Genomic DNA, 12420 nt, shown 5'->3' with positions numbered 1-12420 from the left:
CCGTGTAAAGCAGTCGGAATCTAACATCACAGAGTGGTATACGAAATGTGTACTACACAAAATGCATAAAATTATCTTCAATTTTCATACAGCAGTGGGAGCACAAACTTATTTAGATATGGACGTATGCTATACTGTAATGTAAAACTAAACATAAAATATTGGCTAATGGCTGATAATTTTATTAGAATACGTGAGGGAGAGACCTGTTTGTGTCATTCGTCAAATAGGTAAAGATGGGCTGTTTCTGACTATCATATATCAGTAATTCTCCCGTCAGTCGGGATTTTTCTGTGCTTTCGAGAGCTCGTGCTCTTTTGTTTTTGTTGTCGACATTTTTTCACTCGTCGACTTTTTTGCTGGTTCGCATTTGATGCGCATTATCATGCGAGCCCGTGATGTTGAGGTTATTACATCTCAAGTTTCAGTTCCGGTCGACACAGATGACTGTCGCTCACGATCGCTACATCAAAGAACAGCATAGTATTCAAAGGTGAGCTACGCCTCAACTTTCCACGTAAATTTTCTGTAACAAACTGCACATAACTTCACTACACTCTTAACTTAACGTTAGCTTTCACAATAAAACATTACAAGTGCCCCGCCCCCCCCCCCCCCCCCCCCCAGAGCAGCAGCGCTCATCTAACTTCTACTGCGTGACGTCTGTGGTGGAGTGGTGCGGAGTTCTAGTAACCCTGTTAGCCCAAATGTGTTACATCACACGCCGAAACAGTGGTGTAAGCACAAGGATGGTATCAGGACACCTTCTAAAAAATGTTCGTTGGGCATCTCGTTATGAAAGGGGCCGCACCGGCAGATGGGCGCGTACGCGTTTAAGTGTCTTCAGATTAAAGACTGGAAGCTCCCAATCATACGTGAGTAGCAACAAACTATTGCCTCGCAGACAGAATAGGATACACTCATCCAGTTTACCTACGCAAGTGTAAGGCGGCCAAATTGCATAATTAGAGAGCTGACCACCTTGATAAGCAGATTAGACGCTAGGACATAAAAATGCACCAACACGATGCATAGTTGGCAGCAGACCACTCGCTCCAGTGGCCAGTTACCGCGGGGCGGCTCGGGCGCGGCGATCTTACAGGAACATATCTGACGGTAGCAGAATGACATAGACGCGTTGGCCAATTATACTGATTTAAGGACAACACTTCACTTTAACCAAAATTTAGCTATGTGTGAAATTATCACTGTGAACCATTGTAGCCTCATTACGATCCAGGGCATGTATACAGTTCTACTTACTCAAACCCGGCGTCATAAATTCTTGTCATATCACGACACGTCAAACAAATTCCCAAGTTTAACCCTCCTCTTGGAGGGTTCAAAGGGTAATCTCGCACTCTACTCTTCGCAGTCAGCAGAAGGGATATTTCATCGGTCCTTTGCATATAAACGCCATAAAATACTAGGTCACCGCTGAAACAAAAATAATGTTTTCAATCCGCTCCGGTCAGAATCCGATGTCCTCAGAAATGCTTGAAAATCTTGCCTGTGCACTGATCCTTTTGACCTGGACTCAATTTCGGCACAGTGATGTTCTCCCTACCATCGATGCATACACCGACTATCCACGAGCCTAGGTCGAGGCCGTTAGATTGTACCGCAATTCTGCATTTCCTCCGTATTACCCTTAAGTTAGGAGTGAATGTGTCCCCTTCTTTTGACACCTCTTGACCGTTTGACCTTTAGACCCAGGCTTCGACATCCCAACTCGCTTTCGGAATTACGCCCATCTTCCGGAAGGTATCGTGACGGTACTGTCGAGCGGTTAAAGATTTGTGCCCAAACTGTTGACGCCGGACGGACGGACGATCATGCGATTCTACAAGCTGCATACTGAATATGTCAAATATGAGCTAAACAATATGTATCAAGCTATATTTGCTCTCAACGAGAAACAACTTCGATAACGGTTCCGATATAATACTAATTAGCCGGCCAATAACTATAGCCCAAGCTATGAGCAATCAAACAACAAGATTTCTCTGCCGGCGTCTAGCTAAGCTGTGCCGTCGCATACACCTCTTTTGACACCTCTTGACCTTTGACATATTGCCCCCAGCTTCGACATCCAACTCGTTTCGCGGATACCCCTCCACAGATCTCTCGAATGATTCGTGACCTACGTCAGCGGTTAAGATTTGTGCCCAACTGTATTGCACGGACGGACGGACGGATATGTCAGATGAGCTAATAACTATTATTTTATTGCTGTAATCACCTGGGGGCCATGTCAGAAACATCGTAAATGTTAACTGCTACGATACACTTCATACGTTAATGCTAATTGTTGCGAGACTAGCTGTTGACAGAAACACGATCGCAGCCTATTAGAAACTTACGGATACGGAAACTCATCACAAGGCTGCTAATTCGGTATGAGACATCAACTCATACAAGAATTCAAATTCATACACATTCGTATGGTACATCACAGTGAATTTATGCATATTAGTGTATGAAAACACGCACGTGGTCTGATTGTATTCTGCACAACAAGACAAAATGTCTCACACTGTATACGCGAGACGTTGAGAATCCGTGGCAAGCCGTGGAAAATGACCTTTAGAACAGAGAAACAGAATGCCATACGGGCCTTTGTAATGTAATTTGTGTTTTGGTTTTATTTGCGGTAGACTAATTAATGATTTTTCTGAGTGTTTTTCAGGAAAAACACACATTTTATTCATTATGTCATACTCTAAAAATATAATATCACTATAATTGAATTCGTTAGTGTACAATGTGCTACTTTCAACTTAATATTAAAGTTGAGAGGGTCTGGGCTCTGCGTAATGCTTATGAGGATATTTGCGAGATTTTTCGTTCTCGTAACCTTACGAAGATTTCTGTTCAACGCGTTTACGAGTGGAAGTTAATGCGTAAGATCCTAATGAGTAATGTAGTAATGAGTAATTGGTTGCCGACTGAATTCTTGTTTCTGACAACGGCCCGCTGAATTTCAGTGACTGTGTCTGTAGGCAGTTCCAATTTCGACATGACTACATGAGCAAGAGTCAACTGTGCAAGTCTGAGCCGAGGCTGCGGCCGGGCAGTGTGAACTTGTTGACGGTCAGTGTCATGGCGGTCTGGAAGGTATTAGGTCGATAGAGATGTCGCGCACGTGACGTGGTACTGGTAAGCCTCACGTTACGCGTTACGTTGCACTAGTTTAGTAGTTGGTGGGTTATCTGCTTTAGGGTGGATAGTGACACTAGCAAAAACGAGTGAACCGACTGTCACGTGATCACTGACTATCGATTGTTCACTTATGTGCATGAACATGTTTGAGTGGTAAGTCTGGTTCAATTTCCAAATATAATCATTACACATGATACATTTCACTGTTTACAGGTTACACCCTCGGCGCTGGCTGCGCGTAACAAGGGAACGAGCAATAGTCCAGTACTATGTGGAGGGCCTTTTTTGCAAAGACACTTTGCTTGCAAAGAACTTATAATATTTACGCATTCCGATCAACTTTACAGCCTGTTCCATTTACGAAATCACCAAAATTTTCTGTGTGCGATAACACCAATATTAAAACATCATCTAACTGTTCGGCGCGATATTTTGTGTATATCATCATGGCGTGCGTTTGTGACGTCATCTTGCTCACTGTTGGCATGTAGTGCATTTAGTGCATTTACCTCGTGTTACTAACAGTTTATGCAGGCAGAAGAGCGGGAATTTCGCCCGTGCTGAAACTATTACTTTTTAGAAGTTTTTTCGTCAATCTTATAGCGTCTGCTCATCTTATCATTTTTTGCGTTTCTATAGGGAAACATTTCTATCCGAATTCTAGACAAACATTGACTGTATCTGGGTAATCAAATCGACTGAACTCCCTTGAACTTCGCAACGCACTAGGGCAGCAAGAACCACTCTCGGCTGGCAGGCTACAGCACACACACGGCCTTTGTGCTAATATATAAGCAAATATCTATATATATTAAATTATATATATATATATATATATAGTATTATATTATATATTATATATTATATATATATATATATATATATATATTATATATAAGATTATATTAAAGAAATATATTACATTATGTATTACATTTATATCTATTAATATTATTTATAATATGATTTTTATATATATCATAAATAAGATGATATTATACTATAAATATATTAAATAAACTCTATATAATTATTAAATATATTATATCTATGATTAGTATATTATATAGAATACTATAATATACTATATTACTATTATGACGTCATTAATATATATATATATATATCATATATATATATTATATTATATATTCACACCTATACGTTCTAAGTTATATATATATGAATATATATTATATATAAATATTATATATAGACAAATGGTTAATATATAGACAAAGCCGTGTGTGTGCTGTGGACTGCATGCAGCGGGAGTGGGTTCTTGCTGGTCTCAGTGTTCGCAACCTGGAAACCCTTTGACCCCGCGGTAGCGCCACCTCTGTAGTGCCGCTGGACTATGATATTCATGGTGTGTGTGGTGTTGGCAATTTTGCTATTTTATGTTTGAGTCATCAGTGTATAAAATACCGAGATGTCTAACATATTTAGACGTTAGTAATTCGAATACACATTTCTGAAGAACACCCATCATATTTGTGAGTGTACATATTTATTCGATCGGCCGGGATTTATGCACATCATTCACGTGTAAGTGTTAGTACTGGTTACTGTTACTGTTGGTTAGTGTTTAACGCCTTTACGGTTCATGCCTTACGGCGATAGCCACAGGCCACTTGAGCGTATCAACTGTAAACATACGGCGCCGCCATTGCTGCGTACACTAACTACATAATAATAGCATGCTTCAGTGCCTGTGGCTGATAGCCTATCACGCTTTAGCTCTGTAGTCATGGCTGATGGTGACGCTCCTATAGTCCCCGGGTTACTGCCGAATTTTACCCTGGGTAACGGTCCGGTGATATACCGGAACGTACTGATATACTATATTACTCATGGCGCGGACCGTACCTAGGTGACCCTACCTCACTACGAGTCTAGGGATCGCCTACGCCTACTCCCTAACCCGATACTGGCCGAACCCTAAATTCTAACCCTAACCCTAACCCTGTACCCTAGATCCTTAACCCTAAAACCATATCAAATAAGTGACCATGGGTTACGTTCTGGTATACCGTCGACCGTGTATCCCAGTACGTTCCGGCAGGTACCCTGGCGTGGAGCATAGACCCTTATGAGTTTAGTGCAGTGGAGTTGTTGCTGAACAAGCGGGGCGCTCGTTGTTCGTATATCACTCACATATAATGATGGTACCTACGCGTGTCGGCGTGTATTGGGCGGCCTGCGCCTAAGCCACCTAACCCTAACCCTAAAACCCTAACCATATCAGATAGTTACCTCGGGTACATATCGACAACGACCCTTCGTGCCTTAGTTTTATGGTGCAATCATTGAATCAGTGAATCACAAACCTACCAGAAACCACAAGCACTTGAAACATTTTAATGATAAAATGATGATAAATAAACACGAAATATATTTACGACCAAAGGCTTTATATTACTATGTTCTCTATCGACGAGTAATTCCAGGTAAATGTTGTTCAATTGCTCCTCTGCACAAAGTCTCTCCACACGCTCGACAGTCTGCCAGCGGGTATACCGCGCGAAGCGGCGGGTCGGCGCACTGTTGGCGCGCCATTTCAGATAACTCGCTGTCTATATTAAAAGCGCAATTTCAATGGTTATGTCAAAATGGGGCTGTAGATCGGGCGCAATTCAGGAGTTGTGGCGCTTGCCACAACTTTGTGATAGGCGTAGGCGAGAATAACTCCAAATGCTCGAAATTGCTACGTTGCTTGTTGGCGCGGCGTCGAAAAATGTGCGCTGAGGAAAAATAATTTCCTTTTACGCTGGATCATGCCTGGACCACTTAACCTCTCGGAGTTATCCGCGAACCATAGATGGCCGCACGAGTCATCTACGTACCCATTTTCCAAGTTTTTTTTTAACAAAGACCCGCGCTGCGGATGATGACCTAAGCTGCCCCGACGCGAAAATCGTCGTTTAACACGCTAGCGTAACTCACTTCAGTATCGCCAAACGATAGTTGGCTGACGTGAAGGGTCGTTTACCAGTCTACTTGGGGCTTTTATTATCGTAGCCATCTTGAGTTTCTTTAGATCTGGAATATTTAATTCTGCTACCAGTCGCAATTGGACACAGAGCCTGCACGTGATTTATGGTTGTGGAGCTCCGGTACTATCTACATGTGTATGCTGTGCCATGCACAAGTGCGTGCGGGGCTATGTCGTTGCCATCAGTGTGTATTTAACGGTGTCTGACAGTGAAGTAATTTAGGTGAAATCAAAATTAAGTGACTACTTGTGGTACTGAGTACTAGTCTACTGACAAGTTGGGGTGATTTATTAACCAGTATGTTTTGATTAGCATTAGTTAGAGTAGGGCTATACTAGGAAAACCAGCTACAATTTCGTAGTAAATAGCATTTCGTATTTACGTACTAGCATTATATTTTATTTGAAACGCTGAAGTGCGCTGTGTCTAGTATAGCTAGGGGCTATTCATATGGCCTCCGACCGCTCTCTCGCGCCGCCCCATGGCAAAGAGCGTTTCTTGGCTAGTTCGTAGTAGTCAGTAAGCTACTAGGGGTTCAAGGATAGAGAACATGGGCTCCAAGATTATGATCATGGGCCCCAATGATATCGGCATGCGCATAAAGACCAATGTCCACTCTACATCAAGTACTAAAGTATAGGCATATTATATCAATAAATAGGTTAGCGGTTTATGGTGATATGGGTTGTCATTTATTCAGTAACTGTTAATTTGCTAGTTATTACACGAGTTCCTCATTATTACTTTACTATGTTGTAATTACATGAGAGACTGGAGCGATCAGACGAAAATGACTCCTGCGGTCGCTGGTAGTTACTAGTACTGAGTAGTAGTTACTAGTAGTGCCTGGTAACTTAGTAGTACTACTACTACTAGTACTAGTAGTAGCTACTCGTTAGTGAGTAATTAGTGTATACATGTAACTTGTAGTAAATACAAGTGATGTAGCGTAGCCGTTAGGCGTGTGTGGTGAATGTAACTACCAGCTAAAAAGAAGGGTCAGAAATATCTACTATGCGCGGCGGCCGCCGCCACAGGCACTTCGTACCGTTTTCCAATAAAATATAATGTTAGAGCTATAATGACGAACATCGTATTTTATACGAAATTGTTAATGTTCTAGTATAGGCCTACTCTCTGTTCAAGAAGAGTTGCCGAGGTGCAAAGGCTATATATAGACTAGGACTCGTCCACCTGCGATTAGCCATTGACTGACTAAGCGAAGGCCGAGAGGTGGCAGGCTAAGCCGAGGAGGTGCGAGCAGAGTGCCAGTCTATTGGCTATAGGCGGCGGTCAGCGGGCGCACTGCTTCCCAACTCCCGTACGAGGCCTCGCCATTGGAACAGTTGCAGAAACGTTGGAAGCGTCTGGGGCGCGAGAAGAGCGCCGGTAGGTGTTTCACTGATTGCTGACAGCCGTTTTCCATTACTGGGCAAGGGTTCGCGAATGTCAGAATTTCGACAAGTTTCTGTGATTTCGCGTGATCACAGCTCGTTACGAACACATTACTCGCGTTATCACTTTTATGAAAGTGAAACACTGTTCATCGGTCGCCACAATGTTACCCTATGTGCCCCACACTAAATTGGCGGACTGTTCGCGCTGCAGCTATGGATCGTGGCTGCCCGCCAATTCAATTCGGGCGCACGGGATGCCAGTAGCTGCCAGCGTCTGCATTACTGTCGCGTAGGACGTTCCGCGTCGCGTCGCGCCTGTGCCGCGGAACTCGCGCGAAAGATTGCTGCTCGCTTCAGCGCTTCGGATCAACATCTCGTTTCGGCAACGCTTCTCTAGTATCCCGTCTTATCTGGCTGCTGTGTGGCAAGCCAGCGGCAACCGTACGCGGGCTATATAGTTACTAGAGCTATGCTGTCGAGCTTCTGTTCAAAACTTCAACATTCGAATTTCTATTCGTGCCAGCAAGCATTAGGTCGACAGAGCATACATTTACAGGTCTACACGTTGGTAGTCTGCGTGTGTTAAATGCAATTTTAATACGTCATAGGAATACGTACTGTCACTGAGTCTGACAACTGGTCCTAATCCTAGTTAAAAACCACGAATTTAAAAACGGTTATGTATCGCCGAAAGATGGCGCCACTTTGTCTAAATACAGTGAGTAGCAACTGAGTATAATATATTTACATAATATACTAGTAATACAACGGCGCAGGGATTTATGCACATGCATTAATTACTGGCAGAAGCCACCACATAATTCTCCTAATTTCATTTTTAAAATGTTAAGAAAGATAGTGCTCCCATAGTTATTAAATGCACATTTCTATAGCCATGTCACAGGCAAGCACTATTGACTTGGCACCCTCTACATTTCAATATTGAGGGTAGTGCTAGTAGTAGTAGCAGTAGTAGTTGTTGTAGTATAATCTATAACACACATCAGCCACTGTACCTGTCACTTATATTTTAGTAGTAATTGTATTTTTTTTATTTTTTAGATCTGCTGTGGTCACAGTTATAGGTAAGTGCATCATCAGCATGTGCACCAATAATGGCATATATACTTCTGCATGCAGTACCAAGCTTATAGAGAACGCTTTCAAAACTTGCCACATGTGTCAAAAGCATATGCACCTCAAGTTGTGTGTTTATTTTACATCTCACCTACACCAATGACACGTTTTCATTAGCATTGTGTATGGGACCCTGTTGAAATAATTAAATGAAGTACTAGTATTGTTAGACTCTGCCTTATATTCCTCTAGAAAAGCATCATGCATATAGGCTTCTAGGTTACAATTCTTTCGGTAAAATTGTGGCTAGAAGCTAGATCTCGTCATTATTTCTTCATTTCAGCACATCTGCCGACGATGACTATGAATTCCTGCAGCGTAGCATCGTACCCACGATGCACTTTCAGCCCAGTCTGCCAAGGTTACCCATTCCAGAACTCCCAAAGACCTGCGAGCGATATCTTATTGCTCAGCGCCCCCTGCTGGCAGACGAAGAATATAAGCAGACGGAGAAGGCTGTGTTGGCATTTAAGGAGGGCATAGGGAAAGGTAAACAAAATGGTAGTAGAGAAAAGGACGGGAAATGTAGTTAAAGATAGCGAAAGGAAATCAAAATGAGCAATTTAAATAGATCCGGAAAGACTGCAAAAGCATTGCGTAAAAATAAACAAAATAAAATTATGAACTCGTCCAACGATTAAACTTATCCAAGTCGATCGATGAGCAAGGTTCAAACTACCAGCTCATTCTCTGTTGCCACGGTGACACAGCCATAGTTCCTTGTTCTCTCACAGAGCTTCACGATGAGCTGGTGGCAGTCGACAAGAGTAACAAGCACACGAGCTACATCTCCGACTACTGGTTCGACATGTATCTCTCTGACCGGCAGCCGATCGTGCTAAACTACAATCCCTTCATCTCGTTTGTGGACGATCCGAATCCCGCTCAGATGGGACAGGTGAGCATTCCTGACAAAAGGCAATTGCCAGCAGGCCCGAAGGCCAAGGGTGCTAGTTCGAAAATTATATGGAGGTGTCCGTTCTATGAGAGTGGCGAGCACAGGTTTGACATCTATGAGGATCAGCCGCCTTGGCGAAATTTCATTGTGACGGTTTATCACGTGCTGATGCCGGAGCGTCGACTTGGCGGTACTTTGTCGATGAGCAGCGTTTTTAGAGTGCTCTGTTGCAACGCTGATTGGATGGCGCTGCCGTGTTTCAGCTGACGCGGGCGACCAACATGGTGGTGTCGGCGGCTCGCTTTCTCAAGTCTCAGCGCGCCGGAATTCTCGAACCAGAGGTGTTCCATCTCAATCCGAAAAAGAGTGACACAAAGTCGTTCAGGAAGGTCATGAGGTGGGTTCCCTCGTTCCTGTGATATTTGAACTTTGACCCTTGACTCTCGAACTTTAAGGTTAGCAATCGGAGATCGGGTGGGTTCCCTGGTTGTCGTGATGTGCCCTTCACCTCTAAAGTTGAAAGTCGGCTGGTGATTAGTGTGAAACATGGGCAAGCCCATCCTGGTATGGACATGACATGGCATTCGATTCTGCCATAAAGCGATTTTAGCTGAGCCCTAGCAACCGGACACATGTGGAGATAGAAATGGGCCCATCAATTCTTTTCAGGTTTTCAATTTCCAACGTTCAGTTCCGTGTGAAAAATTGTGTTTTTTGTATTAAGTAATTTTTGGAAATTAGTAATTCTACCTTTTGCTAAAAAGGAGAAGTGAGACCAATAATGATGATCATACTTTTTTGCAGCTGGCTTCCAAGTAGGGTGTCTTGGTATGGTGCCTTTCTCTACAAGGTCTTTCCACTTGACATGAGTCAATTTGCAAGTCTATTTAATTCCACTCGCATTCCATGCTACGGAAAGGATGAGCTATTACGTGATGAAACAGCAGGCCACCTGGTGGTGATGAGGAATGGCAATTTCTATGCATTCGACATCTTGGACAAAGATGGTAGGAATAAATGTGCATTCCTCCCCTATCTGAATATTATAATTATATCATGTAATGTTATAATATCATGTCGAATAATGTGAAATTAATCCAGTATCCTATATCTATTCTAATCAAAATATGAGATCCTGCACTGTAGTTTGAAGAGTTACAAAAATATCTCACTATTGAGTTGTTTTCCTAATTGATAGCCCTATAGACCCATTCATTTCTGTCCCGCTGTGCATTCACATGTTGTCTCTTGCTGTGTGGTAGGTCACATACTGCCACCGGACGAGATCCACGCCTGCCTGGCCCACATTCTAGCAGACCGCACACCGACCCCCGCCCATCCCCTGGGATACCTGACGACGGAAAACAGGAATACGTGGGCGTCTGTCCGGGAGAAGCTGATGGTCGCTGGCAACCACGAAGCCCTCAGGTGAGAACCGGGAAGGTGCGCCGTCACTCACAGCGCCCTCTATAGTGCAAACTTCCCGAAAAGAGTCGAGGCACTTGAAATTTGATGTCTTAAAACAATGTGATCGAATTTCATTTTATTGTGTAAAATAATTGAATTCAGAGTTTAATGCAAAATAGTTACTCAAAGCGAAGAACTGTGAAGCAAGGAACTGTCATAAATTAATTTAATTTTATAGATAGCAATGCATTTGGACATTATTTTTGTGATAATTCCTCTCGCTCTGTCTCCGTCCGGAACAAGCGGCTGTACGTACAGCCGTTGGTGCCCATTGTGATTAGTTTGGCTGGTTTCCACGGTAACGCATGTTCTTGCTGGCTTGCAGGTTGGTTGACACGGCGGTGTTTACGTTGTGTCTGGACAATGAGAGTGTCACCGATCCCGTGGAGATGGTTAAGACGTTTATCCACGGCGACGCGGCGAACAGGTGAGTCGGCAGTGCGAGAACGACGTATCCCTCGCGTCACCTCCACGGACTAGCTCGTATTTGGTTTTTTCAGCTCGCATTTTCGGGTCATCTTGTGAGCATTTCAGCTTACCAGCCAGTCGTTAGTAAATGAATTAATGATAATAGGGCACTGCAAAATCTCTTTATTTCCGCTCCCAAAGTCTTTCATTACTGTCCTCAGACTCTCTCCCTCCCACCGTCAACTCCCAACTTCGTTTCCTTACAACTGTCAACCTCTCTCCCTCAAACCCTCAACCTCTCTCCCTCCCACACTCGACCTCTCTCTACACTCAACTCCCAACCACTCGCCCTCCAATTCCCAACCTGTTGCCCTCCAACTCCCAACCTTTCTCCTCCCAACGCTCAGCCTCTCTCCTTTCAACTCTCAACTCCAAACATCCATCCCATGCCTTTCGATTTCTCGACTCGTCACGCTCGTCCGTCTCGCAGGTGGTTCGACAAGAGCTTCTCGCTCATCGTGTGCAAGAACGGCAAGGCGGGGCTGAACTTTGAGCACTCGTGGGGCGACGGCGTCGCCGTGCTCCGATTCTTCAATGAGCTCTTCAAGGACACGACGCAGCGCCCCCGCGTGCATCCCGGCTCGCCGCCCGCCAAGATCGACCCCACCCAGCGCGTGTCGCGCGTAGGTGAGTGCGCCGGGGACGGGGTGATGTCACTCCGAGGTCAGCTAACGTCCCCCATGCATTTAACACCACCCATGCTAGCTAACACCACCCATGCTAGCTAACACCACCTATGCTAGATAGCACCACCCATGCTAGCTAATATCCATGCTAGCTAACGTCCCTCATGCATTTAACACCACTTGTGCTAGCTAACGTCCCCCACGCTAGCTAACACCACCTATGCTAGCTAACATCCCCCATGCTAGCTAATATCCATGCTAGCTAACAC

The 12420-nt window shown here is 44.0% G+C and overlaps 1 protein-coding gene across 1 annotated transcript in view; it reads left to right on the top strand.

Moving 5' to 3' along the window:
• The window catches only part of LOC106811672 (carnitine O-palmitoyltransferase 2, mitochondrial-like), a 30846-nt gene that overhangs the window by 891 nt on the left and 17535 nt on the right, over window positions 1–12420 (top strand). The window contains 8 exon segments of the mRNA XM_014815373.1: window positions 8618–8640; window positions 8976–9181; window positions 9427–9590; window positions 9854–9987; window positions 10395–10597; window positions 10853–11018; window positions 11383–11484; window positions 11956–12152. Coding sequence (XP_014670859.1) covers window positions 8618–8640; window positions 8976–9181; window positions 9427–9590; window positions 9854–9987; window positions 10395–10597; window positions 10853–11018; window positions 11383–11484; window positions 11956–12152 — 1195 coding nt within the window.

Source organism: Priapulus caudatus, unplaced genomic scaffold, assembly GCF_000485595.1.
Source record: "Priapulus caudatus unplaced genomic scaffold, Priapulus_caudatus-5.0.1 Scaffold562, whole genome shotgun sequence".
NCBI lineage: Eukaryota > Metazoa > Priapulida > Priapulimorpha > Priapulimorphida > Priapulidae > Priapulus > Priapulus caudatus.
Note: the sequence above shows the minus strand (reverse complement) of the source record. Positions and strands in the feature narration are given on the sequence as shown.